This window comes from Tachypleus tridentatus, chromosome 13 (genome assembly GCF_004210375.1).
Source record: "Tachypleus tridentatus isolate NWPU-2018 chromosome 13, ASM421037v1, whole genome shotgun sequence".
Classification (NCBI taxonomy): Eukaryota; Metazoa; Arthropoda; class Merostomata; order Xiphosura; family Limulidae; genus Tachypleus; species Tachypleus tridentatus.
This window is the reverse complement of record NC_134837.1, coordinates 64,157,579-64,181,498: the sequence shown is the minus strand read 5'-3', so window position 1 is coordinate 64,181,498 and position 23,920 is coordinate 64,157,579. Positions and strand designations below refer to the sequence as shown.

Below are 23,920 nucleotides of genomic sequence, written 5' to 3'. Positions count from 1 at the left end.
TATCTATTCAAAATTATGAAGGGTTATGTGCAAAGATGGTTACGTGGTTAGAGCGCTCGGCTCTGTCTGAGAGTCGCGGGTTCGATTCCCCGTCACAACAAACGTGCTCGCCTTTCTAGCTGTGGGGGCGTTATAATGTGTCAATTAATCTCAATATTCGTTGGTAAGAGTAACCCAGGAGTTTACGGTGGATGGTGATAACTAGCTGCCTTCTTTCTAAATTAGGGACAGCTAACGCAGATAGCCCTGTTGTTTCTTTGTACGAAATTCGATAAAGAAACGAAACAAATATCTCAAATCAAATTTTATTCAGTAATTTATGTATTTTTAGTTCAAAATGAGTTCTTTACTATTACGAATTTTAGACACTTGATAAATACTTGGTTGCTTGATTGTTTAGCGTCCAAAGGCAACTGTATAAAGTGACGCATGTGATCCAACATTATTAAAATACATTTTTATTTTTTCTTTCCGATAGACCAAGACTTTTCTTGCACAATACTTAATATACTACGACTGTTACTAACATGAAATTAAAATATCATAATAGTACAAAAATACAAGTAGAAAGGTTTGAAAGAAGTAGAAAGCGGACGATTTTTGTTTCTCTCGTCGTATCTAGTTCCTCATAAGAAACTAGCTGAACACTTCCTACAAAAATCAGTTCCAGCGAACAGTTTACAGTACATATAAATGGAATGTCGGAGATGGAAATAAAACATTCGAATTTCACGAGGATGAATAAACTGACTTGTACTTGGAGAGTCCTTTTCTTGAAGAAACCTTATCCGTGGCTCTCCGCTACAGATTTCCAACTTTTAAGTTAACCATCCGGACCAGACACTGGCAGTACATATCCGTCAGTACATATTATTCTAAAGAGACGAATTGCATACAATAAACGGAGTTTCTACTGACGAAATAACGGTATTAGTTTAGTTATAATTGAATAGTAAATATTTACTGAAGTAAGTTATATAATACGTACCAAGTATTAAAAAAACATTTGCAACTTACGTGTCGTCTATTTAGCCAACGTACACGTTTTAAAGAATTTATCATTGTACACGAGTTTCTTCAACAAGACTAGTTAACTCAAAACCTGAAACTAAGTGCTCAGCTAAGTAAAATGAGATCCATTTCTTTAAAAATTGTGTTCATGTCATCACGAAAACATTCTAAAGTCATGTTAGAACATAAACTGTAAATGTGTTACGTCTAGATCTTGATTATTGTCGTTTGGTGTATTCTTAACAAGAAACATAACCTACAATAATGCTAGGTTAAGCCAGAGTTACAGTATAACACAGTTTGTTAGAAATCCTCTGGAAGTCTTGTAAACACATGTGATCTGTTCCAGATGTTTGCTGCTAGTATCCAGATATCCACCAGAGGAAACGCCAGAAGAATATTCTAATTATAATCTGACGATAATTTTCAGAATTTGTCCGAATTTATGTATTTAATAGGGTAGTTTAGTTACATGCATACATTTTAGAATATTTCTGAAACAGTAATTTAATTAAAAACACAAAAATTAATATTAAAATAACAATTGCAAACCTACCGTTAACAACAGTTTGAAGGGGCAAATAGGTCTCACGTATGGTTAAAATTTACGATTTTGCACAAAATAATTTTGATAATAAGGTTTGTCAAAGTGAATCTTTCTTTGTATTCTTAATGTTGCCAGGTGATTAACACCATTGGTTGATTTACGTATCCGTTAATTAATGACATTTCAAATAAGGTTTGAATAACAAAATCTTAGACATAGACTGTTCAATACGTTGTTCCTGGAACAAAATAAAGACTTGAGGTCGAAATATCAAGTCAGATCTAAATTCGTAAGGAAAAAATACTCTCGTGTTAATATTATAGACATATATCGTTTTAGGCCTCATATCCTATAAGAGCTTTATATTACGATCGTAAATTACATATCTACAGTTCAGTTTTATAAATCTCTAAACTGCTATGCACAACAATCGACAGAAAAGCTGCTTAGATAGTGTTTTTAAAATCCATTTTGATTAATTTACATAACTATTTCTCTTTGCCACACATCAAGTCCTTTATTTATAATAAATAAATTCCAAGGCAAGAAATACTTATTCTTCGGGGCTTTAACTTATGCTCCACTTTTTCACAAAGCTGTGAAACACAGTACTTTAAGAGACTTCTGAAAATCGTGTGCCATGTTATGTATGTCGCACACAGTTGCTACACCATTTCCTTTTCTTCATAACATTAGACTAATATCTGCAAGTACTACTCAAAATGCATCTCGATAGTTTTATGATGTCACTGAACCAAACTATATCGTTTGGTTGTTTACTTCAAATTTGAATAAACGCAGATTAGTTTAAACTACGTTCGCTTGAGGAATGTGTTACGTCATCTACCATTAATTTTTTTTTTTTTTACTTTCAATGATTGAGCATGTCTGCTATTACTGAAGTTATTCTTTCACGTGATATCAATGAAAGTTTCAACCTGTTAAATAGCGCCGGTATCTTTATCTAGTCGTCATGTTCGATACCATGGTAACAGTGTTCTACGGGGACTTGTCACTATATCACGTGATGTGACATCCGTATTTCATGATGTACGGATCAATCTTTTCTGAACGTTCAGTTAAAGAATTGGCTCCAATCAAAATCAAAACATCTCGTTTACGTACACTTTAACTATGCAGTGTACATGCTAAATATTTAAGTGCATTCAGTTTCTTACCACATATCACATTTTTATATATGATAGCGACCATAAAGGAACGTACATATGCTACTCCAAAATAAACTTATTGAAGTATAAATGATTCTAATTAACTTCATTGCAAGGTTTCCTATATTAAGTTACTCGATTTTTTTCAGTGTTGGTACACAAGAAGAAACATTACATCAGGAAAAACTCATTTGAATAATAAAGGTTTTGTGTGTATCACCACAGTCTTCTATTTTAAGATTTACTGACACAACCGCTCCAACAAATTCAAATAACTAAACATGGAAGTGGCGCTAAAGTCATTTAAACGACTACGAACTCTTGACTGTTAAATTGATAAAACTAAGCACGATTTTGATGAAACACGTAGATTATGAACCTGTAGAAATCCTCTGACTAAGGATTTCTCTCGAAAGATTTTTCAGGTACATTATCTCATTCTTTATCTTCCTTAATTTGTTCCTCAGTTCGCTATTCTTCGCTGCCAACGTATTTTTCTCATCTTGCAACCACTGAGCTGCTTCACGTTTCTTTATTCGATAACGAGTCGCTGCTTCTTTGTTTTGAAGCTTTTTCCTGTTTCTTCTGGTCTCTGTGTGCAATATTGTAGTTGTGTAGTCGTTCGGTAAGTATTTCGTTTGGGTGCGTTGTCGTTGAGTGGTCGAGAGTAGATTTAAGTAGGTGGTAGAGGGTGAAAATATAGTTCCACGAGATACAACATTTTCATTTTCATTGATCTTGGAACATCTGGGAAACACTGTAACATATGTGGGCTGAGTCAGCTTGCTAACTTCCATTTGGTTTGTGTTAGCTACATCAAAACTATCTAAACCACAGAAATCGTTGAAACCTTTAGAGTCCAATATACCCGCGTTATTATGTTCTCCTAGAGAAATTCCAGCAAGATCTATACCACCAGAGGGATAGAAGGAAGAAATATTTTGTTGCCGCACTGAAGCCATTGGGGAAGGCGCCCCAGAAGAGTAAGATGGTGAAGGATTCCAAGGTAAAGATAAATTGGATAATGTTTGACCCTTTATGTTTTCGCAGTTATCCCAGTGACTTATTTTGGGACTTCCTAGTATTCTTGAAAATCCCAAAACATCTGGCACTTGACTAACAGGTGAATCAGGAGGTGTTTCCACTAGAAACCCAACATTGTCTGAGGTTTGAATACGTGAAGAATCATGTAAATGAGGAACAAACGGCATTATAAAATTGTTATTCATGCTAGGCGGTTCACTGGGTAGGGATGTCTGCGGATGGACAATGGCTTCTCCTATGTTGGTGGGTGTGGGTGTCATCATGGGTTCTATGTCGTCTAGTAATGAAAAGTCTAATTCCGTGTCTTCCCATCCCTGACACTGTAGGCTTTCTAAATAAATATAAAAGCAAAACATTTAAATATTAAAGAGCTCATATATACATATAAAGATTAAATGTCAAGTTGGCTCCTTATAGGGGTAAATCTAAATCAAAATCTCTATGTAAACACTAAACAACGAGGAATGTCCTAAGGCGATCAAAATTGAACTTAACTATTTTTATCTTGTAAATCCTGTTGGTTAATTACTTCAACCTTACTCAGTCAATCTCAAACAATCTTGTCAAGTTGATAAACCTTGTTGAATATTCTAAAGGGATTCATTGTCAATGTATGAAAATTGTTGGACTGTTTCTCAAACTTCCATGCTTTTTTAATAGTCAACAAGATGTGGGGTGTTCAAGGGTGGGTTCACTTCAAAATCTATCTGTTTGGTAGATATAAACAAAATTCAAATATTTTTCATTTAACAACTGAGATAGTTTATGTTAGTTATTTTGAACCACTACTGTTAAACTTATATTGCTTTAAGTAAGTTTAAATATTCCTCATCATTTGATGGCTACTGCAGCTTGTAAATAAAAAAACGCATTTTATAAAACCTCTAGAGCGAGTTAGAAAAATATCATGATAACGAAAGATTAGTTAGAAGTTTAACCGTAAACATATGAATAGGAAATAATAATATTGCGAATTATCAGTTACAATTAGCAGCCAGACAACCAAACATTTTTAGTGAAGGTGGAAACTCCTGTCATTACTGTCTCTTAAGATATAGATGGTAGTTCCATATTAAGTAGAAAATACAAGGAATATATTCAAGGTGTTACATTGGTATTACTTTCTACCGAGTTTTTATTTCGGTTTTTGAATATGGCCCATTATATCTGTACACTGAAAGAAAAAGCCTCTAATCCGGTTAATTTATCTAACCATTTACAATTAGGATGTGCACCTGTTTTTATTGAAAATGAGCTAGTCTAACATGAAGTTGTGCAATACTTTCAGTTAAATGTTAAAGAAAATATTAACCAGTCTGACTCCGTAGGGCTTTCATTAGGTTCTAATGTTCAAAAACGACAATCTTAAAATACAAAAAATAATCACATTTGTGTTAGATAAATGTTTTCTAGTAGAAGTAATCCCTCGCTGGTAAGTCTTCGGATTTACCACGCTAAAATCAGGGGTTCGATTCCCCTCGGTGGACACAGTAGATAGCCCGATGTGGCTTTGTATATATAACACATTAACTCATCTATATCTAGTTACTTCTCCTAGTGTGTATGTGTGTGTTTCTTACAGCATACTTCTGGTTCTATGGGTGACAACAATGATATAGACCACAGCTGTGTTTTCATTTCTAATAGATAACATTTTTTATTTATATTCTATGGGTCCTGAGCTAGGTATTTTTAAAACATTAATTATTTAAGCATGGTTTTTCCTGTCATTGTGCGTAATTGTTTATTGCAAATTAGTTCAAAGAAACTTGACAAATTCCTTTTATAAATGAACTTGGAATAGTAAAGAGCTATTATCAGACTTAAACTAAACTGAGTAAAGTTACATTCCAAAACTCAGTTCATCTTTCCTTATTAGAACAGAACTGGAAAGAAAAGTGAGAGGCGATATTTATTATGTTTAAAGTATTACTTTCAAAAGTTATATTGCAAAACCCAATACGCCGTCTTTTGTTAGTACAAAACTGGTAAAACCAAAGAATAAGTTTGTTATTAGCGCCCGGCATTGCCAAGCGTGTTAAGGCGTTCGACTCGTAATCTGAGGTTCGCGGGTTCGAATTCCCGTCACACCAAACATGCTCGTCCTTTCAGTCGTGGGGCGTTATAATGTTATGGTCAATCCCAACTATTCGTTGGTAAAATAGTAGCCCAAGAGTTGGCGGTAGGTGGTGATGACTAGCTGCTTTCCCTCTAGTCTTGCACTGCTAAATTAGGAACGCCTAGCGCAAATAACCCTTGTGTAACATTGCGCGAAATTCAAAAACAAACAACCAAACTTGTTATTAGCTTATTCTAGTATAATGAACACTGATACGTGTTCTTCACTATAAGAATATTCACTTTTCTTGTGAAACTTTGATGTACTTGAACTACCACACACCATCATCTTTCCATATTAACGTTTTATTTTACATATATATATATAATCTCAAACTATCTATTTTATCCCTCTGGTGACTATATAGATTTATCACGTTAATAAATAAGATGATGTATTGAGAATTCAATAAGTTTAAGTTTTGCTTTTTATTTGCATTCTAAAAAAAATAGTTATTTGTCATAGCCATTACAAAACAGCAACCTTTATGGATATTTAACTTAAAGGACGTTAGGCACTTATAGATTTATTGTCCAGTTTGAAGATCACTTCATTCCACTGAACATTAGGAAGTCAGGGAATCAACAGCTTTCGCTGTCAAGAATTTGTTCAGCTTTAAGCCAAATAATGGGATTGACTTATACTGTTGTTATAACAGTGAAAAACGTATTCAGTGTCTTCACGGCTCGAACCGTGAACTTTTCGATATGTAGCCCGGCGTGAAACTAAGAGGGTTGTTTTTGAGTTTTTTTCTGGCTAGTGATCTAAGAAAACGTTTTGATTTTTTATAAACTCTGTGGTATAATGAAAGTGAGATTTTCTTTTTCTTGGTATTAATTCAGTGAAATATAAATAATCACTGAAACAAGATCAAGGGGAGTACAAAACAACTGCGATTCCTTGAAGTTTCACAATCGATCATAAAAAATAGGTTTGTTTGTTTTTTTAAATTCGCGCAAAGCTACTCGAGGGCTATCTGCGCTAGCCGTCCTTGATTTAGCAGTGTAAGACTAGAGGGAAGGCAGCTAGTCATCACCACCCACCGCCAACTCTTGGACTTTTACCAATGAATAGTGGGATACACTGTTACTTTATAACGCCCACATGGCTGAAAGGACGAGTATGTTTTGTGGGTGTCGAACGCCTTAACCCACCTAGCCATACCGGACCATAAAAAAATAGGAATTTCCACGCATTAATACCAAGAACAAGGTAGAAATGAAATGTCGCTAACCAATAGGTGTTTAAAATCGTAAAAGGCCATAAAACTTTGATCAAAAGTCCGAAGCGAAACACATAAAAATAGAATCGTGATAGCGCTCAGTGGGGGAAAAAAAGCAGGATTTGTATTTTCTTGTGTGAAAACTCGGTGTTTGCTCATGAAAACAATAGTCTGTTTCTTTGGACGATTTAGTGTAAATACGTTGGTCAGTTACGTTTTAACCGATCTCAAATAAATGATCGAGGAACAATCGATATGCAGATCGCCGTGGTAATTGTAAAACTATTATCAAATTGTGATAACATTTTGTTGCGTGAAAACACAAAAGATAAAGATTGTTGATAAGCCCAAATTTATACAATGGGCTATCTGTGCCATACCGCTGTGCCACTGGTGGGCTCTAATCATTTGACTCGTATTATAAAAAACAATTCATAAGGTAAATTTAGAAAGCGATAAAGAAAACGTTTCGTATGATATAAAACGAAGAAAGAAGTTTCTAAAGGTATGCCCTCCCTGGTGGTTTAGCGCTATGAAATAACACTGGGGAACGCTTTTTCAGTAACTTTGAGTTGCATTGGATATTTTAACTGATTCTGAAGGAGTTTTAGGCGCTGATTTCAAATCTGAAATTAGTTTTTCTCTACAAGCTCTAGTTTGTATGCAATTTGAGGTTAATGAAATTGTACAAATGTGAACTTGCGTAAACCATGTATAAGCATTTTCACGTCCATATATATAGATAGCTTCTAATATTTTGATCATTCTTCTTTTGTTTCAGATCAAACATGGCTTCCAAAAATAGATATCATTGCAGAAACAAGCCTGATGCCTTCTGCTACATATGTGGATGCTACACACTCAATCGTCAGAGACGTAACATATCCTCGTTCGTCAAGCGTGCCTACAAGGCATATTTTGAAGTTCATCTGGGTGATCAAGACAAGCAATGGGCTCCTCATGTTGTGTGCCACAATTGTGAGGAAATGCTTCGAGACTGGACCAAAGGAAAACGCAATGGTCTGCCTTAAAAAATAAATAAAAATGTCAAATTGCATAAAATCTGTAGCTTGCAGACAAAAACCGACTTCAGATTTGAAATCAACACACTCAAATACACTACAGAAAGGTCTTTTTTTAAATGCAACAAAATGAGTGTTCCCCAGTGTAATAGTCTTGAAAAAAATGGAGCGAAAACATTTTAACAATATTAAATTAGTTATGAGTAACAAGCCTACATGATCGAAATATTAAACTGTCACGAGTGATCGTTATAACAATATTAAATTAGTTATGAGTAACAAGCCTACATGATCGAAATATTAAACTGTCACGAGTGATCGTTATAACAATATTAAATTAGTTATGAGTAACAAGCCTACATGATCGAAATATTAAACTGTCACGAGTGATCGTTATAACAATATTAAATTAGTTATGAGTAACAAGCCTACATGATCGAAATATTAAACTGTCACGATTGATCGTTATAACAATATTAAACTAGTTATGAGTAACAAGAATACATGATCGAAATATTAAACTGTCACGAGTGATCGTTATAACAATATTAAATTAGTTATGAGTAACAAGCCTACATGATCGAAATATTAAACTGTCACGAGTGATCGTTATAACAATATTAAACTAGTTATGAGTAACAAGAATACATGATCGAAATATTAAACTGTCACGAGTGATCGTTATAACAATATTAAATTAGTTATGAGTAACAAGCTTACATGATCGAAATATTAAACTGTCACGAGTGATCGTTATAACAATATTAAATTAGTTATGAGTAACAAGCCTACATGATCGAAATATAAAACTGTCACGAGTGATCGTTATAACAATATTAAATTAGTTATGAGTAACAAGCCTACATGATCGAAATATAAAACTGTCACGAGTGATCGTTATAACAATATTAAATTAGTTATGAGTATTTGTTTGTTTGTTTTGGAATTTCGCACAAAGCTACTCGAGGGCTATCTGTGCTAGCCGTCCCTAATTTAGCAGTGTAAGACTAGAGGGAATGCAACTAGTCATCACCACCCACCGCCAACTCTTGGGCTACTCTTTTACCACCAAATAGTGGGACTGACCGTCACATTATACGCCCCCACGGTTGGGAGGGCGAGCATGTTTAACGCGACGCGGGCGCGAACCCGCGACCCTCGGATTACGAGTCGCATGCCTTACGCGCTTGGCCATGCCAGGCCCTAGTTATGAGTAACAAGCCTACATGATCGAAATACAAAACTGTCACGAGTGATCGTTATAACAATATTAAATTAGTTATGAGTAACAAGCCTACATGATCGAAATACAAAACTGTCACGAGTGATCGTTATAACAATATTAAATTAGTTATGAGTAACAAGCCTACATGATCGAAATTTAAAACTGTCACGAGTGATCGTTACAACAATATTAAATTAGTTATGAGTAACAAGCCTACATGATCGAAATATAAAACTGTCACGAGTGATCGTTACAACAATATTAAATTAGTTATGAGTAACAAGCCTACATGATAGAAATATAAAACTGTCACGAGTGATCGTTACAACAATATTAAATTAGTTATGAGTAACAAGCCTACATGATCGAAATATAAAACTGTCACGAGTGATCGTTACAACAATATTAAATTAGTTATGAGTAACAAGCCTACATGATCGAAATATTAAACTGTCACGAGTGATCGTTATAACAATATTAAATTAGTTATGAGTAACAAGCCTACATGATCGAAATATTAAACTGTCACGAGTGATCGTTATAACAATATTAAATTAGTTATGAGTAACAAGCCTACATGATCGAAATATTAAACTGTCACGAGTGATCGTTATAACAATATTAAATTAGTTATGAGTAACAAGCCTACATGATCGAAATATTAAACTGTCACGATTGATCGTTATAACAATATTTATTGAAACAAGATCACCAATAAAATATTAAAATTAGATTGGTAATCGTTGACCTAGGTAGATAACTGTAAGAAGCTCGGTGGGGGGAGCAAGTGATGGAGGGGGAAGTTTCAACAGTTCGGATTGAAAAGGAAAGTAGCCGTGAGCATTCATGGTGTATTTTCTCTTATTTCACAGTTTTACATTTGTTTACATTCTTTTCACAACTGTAATTTCTATTAAATGGGATTGAAACGGGGGTGGGGGATGAAATGAGATAATGTTAATAGAAATATGACGATGTTAATTGAAAAATAGATATGCTTGGATAATGGTGGTTATGTGGCTAAAAGGACATGATAATATTGAGGGGGTTAGGAGAAATAAATTTTCAGCGATGATGTGGTTTGAATGAATTTGTTAATGGTGATGATATGGTTAGAAGGAACGTAGTAATTGTGATCTGGTGAGGTAATATTCTAATGTTTCTGATAGAAGTGACGAGGAGCGTAGTAATTGTGATGTGGTGAGGTAATAATCTAATGTTTTTGATAGAATTGACAACAGAGGGAGCTTTGTAGTTCTGGTTATGTAATTGGGAGAAGTACAGTAAAACTAAGAATATACCACTGTTGACGATATGTAGGTTTGGGTTAATATCTGAAGCAAAAAAAAATCATTTATTTTTCTCTTGTGCTTATGTTAAAATCTACTTCTATTTTTATCTGTTTTTCCAGTTATTTTCCTGAGGAGAAAAAAGATGATTCATTGGAATATTGCACTGAATTTGCATCTATTAAGATGACTTGACTTGGTTGAATATAGTAATGATACAGATGTAACTTAAGGTTTTTTTTTTTTTTTTCCAGTACAGCAATGAAAGCTCTAACATTAAAGAAGAAAACATAAGACGCTAATTTATAAGTCTTGTTGCAACAGAAAATATGAATGATTAAGTGTTGACTAAAATGGTTGATTATTAGAACATATTGTTTTGCTCTAGCGTTTATAAAATAAATGTACTTACCATTTAGAATACTTCCTTTTTTAGGGTTGTTATAATTTTCCGAGTGATAAATAGTTTTGAGCAGTTTGGATTCAAGGTTGTCAACCAACAAATCCTCAAGATTTACAAAATGGGTAAAACAATCTTTCTTTAACATTGGTGTGTCAAAGAAGGAACATCCAGACTCCTGAGAATGGAGATCTGTGTTTTTATGTGAAATTAGGTAATGGTCCATCTTTGGTTATTTTTCACGAGCCTGAGAATTTTTGTTCCTGACGTTGGAGGCTGTATTAGAAACAGGACATCAGCAGTACTAGTAAACCTAGAAAACAAAAGTACATATCAGTAGCGCCACTTGTTTGGTAGTTTTTAAGTGAAGATCTGAATCTTACAATAACTTATTGTATGTTTTCGTAATAATAAAAATGTATTGAGTGATAAATATGAAATGAAGATAATAGTACTGTCTGTATGCTCATATAACTACTTCGTAGGGTGTAAATGTATTTCCTTCAAACTTGGCATGGAGGTTCATTAGGTCCACGGGGAAATGCATAAATTTCAGTTTTGTATTTTGCGTTTTGCAGTTTTTATAGGAGAACTTGAGATGCATATAGGGTAAGCATCGTTGTCCTGAGATAACCTAACTGCAGCTAGTTTTCAATATATTTGAGCTCTAATGCATCACCTTGGTAACTTTGGAATATCTAATTAAACCTCATGTTATACAAAAACATGAAGTATCTCTATCGCTGTGTGGGTTCAGTTGCTTCATACAATTAACATTCTTGCAAAGGCAGATTTGTTTCCTTCTTACATTATGATTTGTACCCTTACGTTTTTTTTATATCTTATATTTATTTTTAGCCAAAGATAAGGCAAAGCTGTTTTTCTTTACAATTGTCTTTCTCCACTGGCTCAACGTCAAATTTGAAGGCTTATCGTGTTACTAACCAAATCTCGATATCTGTGGTAAACTTAGCACAGATAGCCCAATGTGTAGCTCTGAGCTTAAATATAAACAAACAACCTAACTTTAGACATTGCATTTAATATAATCCTTGCGTAATTATATTTCTAATTCCTTTGAAATCCAGTACTTAAAATCATGAAATTAAACCTCTGAATCATTGCATTTTCTAAAAGATGGTGCAGGATGATTTTCAAGAGTTCTGGTTATTGGGTTTCTTTTCTCATGCAAACTAACTCTTCTGTTGCTCTTTCGAAACATTATAGGTAAGTTGGAGAATACAGACCCTCAACACATTCCACCCAAAACAACTTCAATAAGGTTTTTAATCCGTAACCTAATCTTGAAACTACTATTCTGATCAATAGAAGTAAGAGTAATAAGACCCACCTATCATCCATCTTTGAAAATATAAATAGGAAACATGAATAATTTGCTACGTAATAGCAAAAACAAGTAAAGATAAAATAAATAAAACTCTTATATCTCGTAGACTCGGTTTATAATCTTATTCTTACTAGTAATTCCATAACTATCGAACTTGAAGCAATCTCCTCTCCCCAATGGCACAGCACTATGTCTGCAAGACTTTCACTACTATAAACCGGGTTTTGATACTCGTGGTGTATAGCTTTGTGCTTAACCACAAACAAATCGAACGCGAAGAATAATTTTCAATTAAAAAATCTGTTAAAACTTTGGATTAAAAACAAATTCGATAAACGTTACAAAATAAGTTTTAGACCCTTCGGTGTTAATTTCTGTACGTGGTGAGGAGACCTCCCAGGGAATGTTTTGTTCTTTCAATTTACTTCCTCTGGGAACTAAACATCCACCCATGTGTTTGCTGTGAGTGGTGACCAGTGAAGGGAAGGAGAGAATCCTGGTGCTTTCGGGGTCCAACCTTAACACACCACTTTGGCCGTGAATTATTGTAAACGGGCGGCCTTGGGTGGTCCCCTGGAGTCAGTCGGCTGGTCCAATTGGTCTAGGGTCAACCAAGTACCAGTGTTGGATGTGCTAAGCAGGTGTTGTGAACATTGTATCTGATGCTGGTGTTAGGATATAGTGCTCACGAAACCCTGGCGTTGCTGCAGTGTCATTGTTTGGCATTGCAGTGCATTCCCTTGTAGAACTCCATGGTGTGTGGGGTCAGTGGGCGCCAAAACATTTTTTTTATTGTGGATCCTTCAAATAAAAACTTAAATAAAATAGTGAGAAACAGTTCATAGGTGAACGACCACGTATTGAAGATTCTGAGCAGCATTGAACATCTGTAACACCTGTACCACATTTTCCAATATTGCATGCTCTTTCAGACAAACCTTTAGGACAAATGCCTCCCTTTTTAATTCAGAAGGGAGTAGAGGGAGTTACTGGCTCTTGGTTTATTCAGAAAGGAGTAGAGGGAGTTACTGGCTCTTGGCTCTCCAAAGTCAATCAAAAAGCTTCGTTCTGATGACATACTGGTGGAAACATCCAAATCTAAACACAGTGAACTCCTCTTACATTCAAAGGTAATTGGGGATATATCTATTGAGGTTACGTTACATGTTACTTTGAATTCTTCACGAGGAGTTATTGCTAATAGGGATTTAAAGAACATCCCCGAGTCAGAGATTCTTGCTGGTTTCTCCACCCAAAGAATTTCTGCAATGAGGCATGTCTCCACTCGCAAAGATGGAATTATGATGCCAACGAATGTCCTCATTTTGACATTTACATCACCGCGTCCACCTGCCACTGTCAGGACAGGTTATCTTAATTGCAAGGTACGACCATACATTCCAAACCCTCTCAGTTCAGCGGTTCAGTCACTCGAAGACATCATGTCGTGGTTCCTTGACGTGTACTCGTTGCAGTGGCAAGGACCACGATGCCTATGAGTGTTAAATGGACCCTAATTGCGTCAATTACAATTGCTCTCACCCATCCCACTTTCGTTCATGCTCTAAGTAGTTGGAAGAAAAATAAGTGCAGCGTTTGAAGACGATTCAAAACATTATTTACCCTGAGATTAATGTTGCTGTCCACCACTTCATCTCTGACGTATGCTGCTGCATTTTGTTCCACTACTACAGTGGTAGTGTAGACAGATCTCTGTGTGCCTCCAAAAGAATCGTTCTCAAACCATATGAAAAGTCTTTTAACTTCCATGGTTTAAAAAAAGTTGATGAATCAACGTCAACACCCATCTCTGTCCCTAACATTCATTTCAGCAAACCTGGTTCCGAGTATGGTCGTTTTATCGGGTACATCTTCTCATGTCCCAAGATGCAAAACGATCGTTCATTAACGTCCTCAGTCGCTGCAATCCTCTTTCAACTACAAAGACCTTCCCAATTGAAGAGGGCAAAATCCATAGAGGTCGACAGATCTCTCTCGAATAAAGAAAATAAAAAAGTCGTGGTCTAAAAGAGAAGAGCTCCCCATCCAATTCGTCTACACATAAATAAAAATTGTCACCTTGAACGTCTTTTCCTTTCAGGAAACATTTCTGAAACCTGCTGATACAATCATCTTTTGGCAGTTTTCTTTGTACAGAAATGACAGACAGTGTGATGGACGAGTGTATCGAGGAGTGGCACTGTTGGTCGATCAGCATGTGTCCATCCTGTATTTGCCATTAGAAACACCCTTAGGGGCCATAGTCATTCGTGTTTCCTGGGTCGTACTATTACCGTTTGTTTCCTCTACTTGTCTCCTGGGGAGACCGAAAAACTTTGATCTCACTGAACAGTTGCTGTCTTCCTTTGTAATAGTGAAGGACATTAATGGACATAATTCCCTCTGGGAGATGCTTCTATTGATGAGAGGGGTTGCTCTGTAGAGCATATGCTCTTGCATCATAACCTTTTTCTCTTCAGTACTGGTATTTATAGTTATTTTAATGTATCTAGTCAGTCTTTACTGCTAATGACCTCTCAGTCTCTCCTCTTTACTATTCTCCCACTTTTCATGGAGGGTTGACAATAACCCACGAGGCAATGATCATTTTCCTATAATTTTGAGACAAACTGGCTGTCTTCTATGCCACCCGACCCGCGTGCCCCGGTGGAAGTTGTATCAAGCCAGCTGGCCCTCTTTCACTCCTCTTGCAGAACTTGATCCTGCAATCGTCTGTAAGCCATCAGTAGACGACTGCATAGCAGCAGTGACTGTCTGTATCATACAGTACTCCACCTGGACCACCTGTATTCCTAAAACTTTGACACAATTTCCACAATATTCTCGTCTGTGGTAGAATCCTGCTTGCCACATGGCACAGAAGGCTCAAAATCGGGCCTGGGATACTTTTCGTGGGTATCCCACTCTCGAACCGCATCACTTTCTAGCAGGCCCGTGCACATACTCGGCGGGTAAGACGTCAAAGCCAAAAAGAATCTTGGATTAAGTTCACAACCAGCATATCTTTTACCACAAGTTTCAAAGTCATATGGGACAAGATTAGATAGGTCAATGGACAATATTATTTTGTCCCCCTCTCGATCGTGCTCTTTGATGGCCAGGATACCTGATACCTGAAGCATTACCAATACTCTCGGCAAAAGCTTTTTGGGGAATCTAGTGCTTCTTCTTCATCTTCTATTTTCTTAGCCATTGAGACTTGAGCAGAGCGATCACCTCTTTCCTTTCGAGCTGATTGTCTCTATGACAATAATCGCTTCTTTACACTGAAACTCAAACTGGCTCTTCATTGGTCTGAAAATGCATCAGTCCGACCTGATGATGCACTACAAGATGCTGCTTTATCTAACTCCTGCTTCTCTTGCTATTTTTCTGGTTGTTTTTAACCTGATCTGGTAGGAAAATGTTTTTTCCTGATGCCTAATGCCAGGCTATTGTCCTACCTTTCTCTAAACCTTGGAAGGATCCTAAGACTCCTTCAAACTACCGCCCAATTGCTTTGACGAGCTGTTTCTGTTAAACCTTACAGAGGATGATTAATGCATGTCTTGTTTGATTCGAGGAACCAAACAACCTCCTCTCGCCCACCCAGTGTGGGTTCTGACAACAGCACTCCACCATGGACCACCTGATTCGACTTAACGTCAATCAGAGAAGCCTTTCTCAAACGACAACATCTTGTATCAATATTCTTTGACCTTGAGAAGGTTTATAATACTACATGGAGGTATAACACTTTGCAAGACCTCCATTTATATGGGTTAGGTGGTCATTTGCTCATTTTTTAGTAAACATTTCTTAATGGACAAGCGATTCGAAGTTGTGTGGGTTCGACATTTTCCCGTTCTTTTCTACAGGATTTTGAAGTCCCTCAGGACTGTGTTTTGAGAGCCACACATTTCAGTAAAAAGATTAATGATCTCACTGAACATCTCCCTCTTACTGTTGCAAGAGATGTATTCAATCCTTTACTGAAGTGGACCACAGCAAATGATTTAACTTCTCTCTAAAACCGTTTGCTTGCACTTTTGCAACCGAAGGGTATTCACCCTGATCCTGAACTCCATATGGGTGAAGTTGTGCTTCCTGTGGTCCCTGAAACAGTTCTTGGGGCTTATCTTTGACCGTAATATGACCTTTATACCACTTATCAAGCAGCTACAAGTCAAATGTACAAGAACACTGAACAATTTTCATGTCCTCTATTCCAGCAGATCGATCCTCTATGCTAAAGATATCGTGCTCTTATTCAATCAGAACCAAACTCTGGGTCACTGGTCTATGTCTCATCACCAGAGACTTCGGCTCTGCACAGGGGCTTTTTGCACTTCCCCATTTCAGAGCTAATACACAGAGTCTCATGAACCTTATTTGCACCTCCTTTTAGCCTTCGTATCCAGATACAGTTGGATGAATTGGGCCTGTCCTTGGATAACATTGCTGTATTCACTGGTCAGACATGACTTATTACAATCCCCATATGTGACCTTTCTATAAGTCATCTGAGGAAAGCAGATACTCCCGATTGGAAGTACCGTCTGTTATTTGCTGAAAATCGTTTGAACCATCCTTCCATTCCTATTTATACGGATAGTTCGAAATCAGGTGACTTTCCAGGCTCTGCAATGGTTTGTTGTGGTTCGGTGGTTGCGCACAGAATCCCCTCTAATTTCTGTGTTCACTTCCAAATTGTACGCCATTTCTCTTGCCCTGGATCATAGAGAAGCTAAGCAGTATTCAAATTTCACTATTCATACTGGCTCGCTTAGCTCTCTACTGTCTCTTTCACGTTAATTCTCGGCTATATTCAAAACAGACTAGTCTCTTTCTTTTTTACGTCTACTTCCACCTAGTATTTCTGGATACCAGGTCACATTCGTATTCGCGGGAACGGGCTCGTCGACACCACAGCTAAATCTGACTGCTTTGTCGCTCACTGCTGTGCCTGTTCCATACATGGACTATGGTCCTGTATTCAGGGCTCGGCTCCGTGCCATTTGGCAGTTGAGTTGGAGTGAAGAACGTGGAAACATGCTTTTCCAAATAGAACTCTCTACTGGACATTGGCCGTCTTGCTTCCGTAAGGATCGGAAAGAGGAAGTTGTCCTAACTAGGCTACGCACTGGTCAGTTTTTAACTCATCGTTTTCTTTAGCTTGGGACTTATGGACCAATGTGTTGTCTGTGTAACACTCAAGTCACAATAAGCTACATTTTACTGTTTTGTCATCATTATGACTCTCAACGACGGCACCATTTTAAACATGTTCTGTCCAAAGGCCTGTCCATAACGTTAGACAGTGTTATTGGTGATTGTGACATTGTCCACCTTGGAAATGTTTTTAGTTTTTTAAAGGCCATTAATCTTTTTAATGCTACTTAAGTTTTTAACTTACAATTTAAACCTTTTTTAACGTGTTTCCCTTTTAAGAAATAAAGTACAATAGTTCGATTTGAAATTAGAAAAGGCCGTGACGTCAAATAACTCTAAACTAGGACTGGAAAGGCCAACTTCAGGTGACTAACACTAATGTTTGAACTTACCCGTTAGTCATCCTGGCGAGTTATGATAATTAACATTATGCTACAGAAAGTCCTTTACAACTTGTATTACTTTCGTAAAAATAGGATTTAACGCTACTTAGGTTTTTAATTGAAAAATTAACTTCGTTTTGTTTTTATCGTAATTCCTTCTTTCGAATTTTAACAATTTTACTTTAATTTTAACTTTTCACATATGTTTGGCACAGATAGCCTAGCTGCTTTGCACCATAAAACGCCAAACCAACCAACCAGTTTTGGAAAAAAATTGATTTACCTCTGGACTATATTCATGTATGACAATCATCAGTTGCTAACGCTATGAATACTTTCGTCTGATTAACATATCTAATTAAGCTATATAAAGTTGTGTCCTAAATTTCATCCCACTTCAATTTTATAGTGGAACAAATACCCCAGCAATGTGACATATTGATTGTAACATTTATAATCTTGCTTGCCAGACATTTAGGCTTCTTGCAGACATTCTAAAACTATTGACCACAAATATTTAAGACTACTGGTAAAAATATTTCCTCTCTACATCTTTATGTTACGACGGTATAACTTCATTATATTTTTAATATAACATTCTGTTTATCTCCAACACCTAGATATATTTAAGTCTAGCTAATGACTAGCTATGAATTCTCAAAACATCATGTCCACCAGTGGCACAGCAGTATGTCTGCGGACCTACAACGCTGGAATCAGGGTTTCGATACCCGTGATGGGCAGAGCAGGATAGCCCGTTGTGTTACTTGGGGGTAACTTCAAACAAACCTTCGAAACATTATACTGGAGATACCAAGCAATGTATTTATCTAATTGCAACGAACCCAAAACAAGTGTCATAAATTTATATCATAAACACACTAGCAGCATCCAAACAAGCAAGGAAAAAGAACTAAGCCCTCAACTTTAAAACCAATAAACATAGAAGAAAACCCAGAGAGGTAATTGACATCATAGCACTCACCAGTGCTCTCTCGTTTCTAATGGAAAAATTAAAATAATGGCCACCTGGTGAACGTCACTCCTACTTCCTTCACTCTTACCCAGGTTTGTCAGCGGTGAGGCAAATGAGTTGCACACTAAAATTCGTGGTTTGATTCCCTATGGTGTATAGAGTGAACACAGTCCATTGTGTGGCTTTATACAAGTCCTTCATACAAGATACTAATGACTCGTTCGAATAGTCACACATATATTTAGTGAAAACTAAGAATAACTAATTTTAGATAACTTTCTGTAAATTGTTATGATATGTAATTTTTAATAATTCAATAATTATGGAGTTACAACACTAAACACTGTGTTTTAATACCCATGGTGGCTATAACACAGATAGCTCAATATGTACGATTGTACTCAACAATAGAACAATCAAGCTACCAGTGCACACAGTAAGATGTTGTAAATGCTGAAATTCATCATTTGTACTTGGTATAGATTTTCTGTCTGCGTACCTTGAAAATATTTAAAATTATCTATTCAGTAAGTTTAGTACAGCTTTCAAAATAACTACAATTAAATCATCATTTTTGCCTCTATATCAGTGTATATTTTGATGTTTTGTTGTTGTTGTTTTTTAAAACACAAAGGAAGCGAGGCAATAAACAGTTAACTTCATTTTATTTTAGAAATTAGAAAAACGAACAAAAATCGCAAGGAATAGTAATCTAGCACATGGCAGCTAGGTTCTCATGAATATATAAAGTTCAAGAGACACTTAAGTGAAAGAGACTAAACATATTAGTACTCTGTGTGTGGGGGGAAACTTAAGTAAAAATACACTTCAAATTTATATTAAATAAACTCTAATTTCAACAAAGTAGTATAACACATGTTTCAGTGTCTCTTTACCCATGTGAGAATTGGACAAAATACTTCATCAATAATGCGTCGTGGAATTCTCAAAAAATGTCGTTAGCGGGCTTTTAAACTTGCAGTAGTAAATGGCAACTGTATCGACGTATCGTGGAAGATGTACAAAAAGAGTACAGGGTTATTTCACCTTAAGAGACACAATATTCTATCCGTAAACTCATTTGAGCCAACAAGATTTAATCGTGAAAATATTTTTAATCCCAGAAGTGGTTTTAAATTTACCATATTATTTATAGCAAAATATCTACGATTTTGAAACTTGGTGTAAAACTGGACCGAAACAGTGAAAAGGTTCCAAGAACGTTGGGAAGATGACCTCTATGAAGACCAGAGCTACCCGCTGTGCTGTATTACCATAGCAACACAGTTTTCACTATGGCTTTCCTGACCGTCGATTAAAAGGGTAATGTAATAAAAAAAATGTTTCTCGACAGATAGTGGGTGTTTATCATAGCAATGTATAGATGACTGTGGATAATGTTTATCATATTACCAACTACAAACCTGTCTTTAACTTAATTAACCCTTATTACTCTAATTCGAGAATCATTATAACCATACTCACTTTGCTTCCCTGTAAAAAGAGACTAGAACAGTGATGTAATTTTCCTTTTCCTTTTAGAGAAGGCTGTAGATCGTCCTTTAAAGAAGTTATTTAGCTGAGGAAATGATGCATAGTTTATTAGAAACCCTGACACATCTATGATACGACAGAAATAGTTGGGAATGAAGTTTCTTTGGAAATCACTTCGAACACCAATGACTGGCTTTAGAGTGAGTAAATTTGTCCATAAAACAAGTATATTTAAGGATCACAACTTCCCGTAATCATATATAACCCACAGTCTTAACACTAGCGATGCAGTCCCAAATCTCAGACTAGCTTAGGGTGAGGCTGAAAACAGTACACATGCAAACAATTAGAGCTACAGCAATTGTTAGCTAAGTTTGAGCAACCAGCTTTGTCGCAAGTACAGAAAATCAAAATAATTCGGTCTTATAGTGACCCCCTCTCTCACTTCCGGTAAGTTATTAATTTCCACTCCGGAATAAGAACTGAAAAGGTCAAGACCCTCATTTCAGCAGATACTTCAATTACAAATCAACTGAGAATGAACTTTAGTGCAACAACGTGATAGGCGAAAGAGAAAACGATTAAAAACAAACTGTAAAAAGGCCGACAATTACAATGATTATGACACTCAATAAAAAAAAAAAAAGCGCACTTTCACAATAAATTAGGTATTTTCAGATTATGAAGTGATCATTGTAAGGATGATAATACTGGATGTGATGATGGCCATGATGAAGATAACTTTGGCAAAGCTGATTTTGATCTGAGAAAAAAAATTGGAAACGAATTATAATGTTTAAATGAAATAGAAAAAAATATTTAAATATAATTACTACAAACATGACTACACATACAAACTTATTGTTTTGAATCGACGGCTCATCAGGGCTGGTTTGTTTGTTTGTTTGTTTTGAATTTCGCACAAAGCTACTCGAGGGCTATCTACCCTAGCCGTCCCTAATTTAGCAGTGTAAGACTAGAGGAAAGGCAGCTAGTCATCACCACCCACCGCCAACTCTTGGGCTACTCTTTTACCAACGAATAGTGGGATTGACCGTCACATTATAACGCCCCCATGGCTGAAAAGGGCGAGCATGTTTGGCGTGACGGGGATTCGAACCCGCGACCCTCGGATTACCCGTCGAACGCCTTAACACGCTTGGCCATGCCGGGCCCCACTAGGGCTGGAGATTAAGCAGGTTTTAATTGTCTGGAAGAAGACGCACATCATTGACAGTAATAACATCATTTCTGTTATTTATAAATAACTAGTGGTACAGCGTGTTCGTCTATGCACTTTGTCTTCGGATATATTGACATTAACATATTTCCAAATATATTTTAATTTTAACAAACATTATGAATCTTTGTCTACAGCACTGTTGTAAGCAACACAAAAGTTTCTTAGTATTACATGTTGTAGTTTTTAGATATTTAATGTGCTTCTTACTGCAAAATTATTTCTTAAATACTTTGAAACAATAAAAATAAATTATTGAACAAAGTTAGTGTTCAAAACAACCATAAAGTATTCCAGCTATCACACCAACATAGTAACCTTAGACACTCTACACGAACATCTCAACGTGTTGCACGTATATACCCCGGTATAGCCTACATTAACATTTTGGGAAACTTCTTGTACATAATATTATACCGTATGCTTAACTTTTTCCTTTTAAATTTTCTGGATACTCTCAAAATTTAAGTCTGAAGAATTACTAAGTTAATACTAATTCTTTATCTGAAATTAGAAATAACCAGAAATGTCGTAGTGAAGGCCATTCTTAAACCTTTTATTTTTTCCGGTGTTTGTAATATGATTTTATTATATTTATATGCGTGATATCTTTTACTTCTGTGGTTTGATCTTTTTTTTTAAATTTACTCACATTAAATCAATGTTCTTCTCTGTGATTAACCTCTTTTGATAATTAGTAATGGAAGTTTGACCCTTGTGGTCAAGAAATAATTACGAATTACTATAATTAAGAACGTCTCCAATTTATGAATGGTTTGAATCTCGCATAAAGCTACACAATGAGCTAACTGAGCTAGCCTTCCCTAATTTAATAATGAAAGATTAGAGAGAGAGAAAGAGAAGGCAGCTATTCCTCGGTACCCATAGCCATCACTTAGGCTACTCTTTTTAACGAATAATGGAATTGACCCTCACATTATAACACTCCACAGCTGAAAGTGCCAGCATATCCGGTGTACCGGACGTTTAAACATGCGGCTCAGAAGTTGTGAGTCGAACACCATGAATATCAGGCGATGCCAAACCAACAGAAAGAGAATAATGTTGCAGTGGGCTTTAATATCGTATGAAGTGTATTAAACTAGAGCTTCTTCTGGAAAGCAAAGACGATTTCACCTAAACCTAATTTCTATTTGATTCTTTCAAACTACTTTTGTTTTTTACATGTATTAAGTATCTTAAATTGTTTTTAAAAACTTTATATTGCTCTGAAGTGTCACAATTAAATGTTCCCGAATTGATTAAATGTTAAAATCTTTAATTATATTGATTGGAAAATTAAAATACTTAAGTTTTGTTTCAGTACGTTAAAAAATATGCATAACTTAAGAAGATAAGAAGTCTGTTTTGCATATTTTAAAATCATTTCCCCATATAACGGACAAAACTCTCTTGTTTCTTTAAAATTAATCTAAGAATATTATTCATGCATTTTAAGAAATAACTCAGTTGTGTTGATGTTTAATTCGCAGAATACTGAGACATTTTACAAATATCCATAATTATTTGCATTTTCAAGATAGTAGGCTAACAAAATCGTTTCAAACTGGCCATTTATTTTTAATTTTGAAGCATCTTATGGTATTTGAGCTAAGATAATACTCACGTCATTATGAGAGTGCATTTGTGGCTTCACCTCGAGCTGGCATTAAGCCTCAAGATCCATTTATAAAACTCGCCCTCAGGAATTTAGGCGAACCTTGTTTCTTTTTGTTGCCAACAAGGAAAGTAGGTACTTGCTTTTAAATCGACCAATAGAACAGGTTTCATTTGTTGCTGTTTCAGTTTTATCCAAAGAGACGGTGAGAAAAATCGCCCTTGGCTCTTGCTATGCATGTAAGCTGTGTGAAAAATAACCAATCAAAAATATTGGTAATAATAGTGGGATTGACAGTAACAATAAGAACTCGCCATATTTGCATCAGAAAACTCGAAACTCAAAGTGAACTGGTGACACAAGGAGTAGAAGTGACGCAGTACCTTACAGCTGACCAGGTTTTAAGTATAGCTCAGTGGATTTAGAACTAATCCCATGGTTCTAGGTAAACTGGTCCCTGGAAGAGTACACGCGAGATAACAAGTTCTCGATTTCAAGCGAGGACAGTAAACCCACTCTACCAATAGTGGGAGCCCGCTTTCTCCGATTGGATTACACTGTGCTATTTCTTACAAAACGACTTGTCGTTTAGCAAATGACGGTATTGAGTTTTTTTTTTTTAATATGCTCGATCAAACTTC

The 23,920-nt window shown here is 36.0% G+C and overlaps 1 protein-coding gene across 1 annotated transcript; it reads right to left on the bottom strand.

Annotated features, from left to right (window-relative positions):
- Nucleotides 1–323: 323 nt before the first annotated feature.
- On the bottom strand, nucleotides 324–23,837 carry LOC143238115 (uncharacterized). The gene is made up of 3 exons (XM_076478070.1): nucleotides 23,289–23,837; nucleotides 11,061–11,361; nucleotides 324–4,102 (listed from the first exon to the last, which is right to left on the bottom strand). The coding sequence occupies exons 2-3, from the start codon at nucleotides 11,272–11,274 to the stop codon at nucleotides 3,099–3,101; spliced, it is 1,218 nt and encodes a 405-aa protein (XP_076334185.1). The 5' UTR covers nucleotides 11,275–11,361; nucleotides 23,289–23,837; the 3' UTR covers nucleotides 324–3,098.
- Between the last annotated feature and the right edge of the window lie 83 nt (nucleotides 23,838–23,920).

Excerpts from the sequence above, each read along its gene's own strand:
- LOC143238115 (XM_076478070.1), bottom strand. The coding sequence starts at position 11,274 with ATGGACCATTACCTAATTTCACATAAAAACACAGATCTCCATTCTCAG. Across the intron at positions 4,103-11,060 it reads AAAAGGAAGTATTCTAAATG|AAAGCCTACAGTGTCAGGGA; the intron begins GTAAGTACATTT and ends ATATTTATTTAG.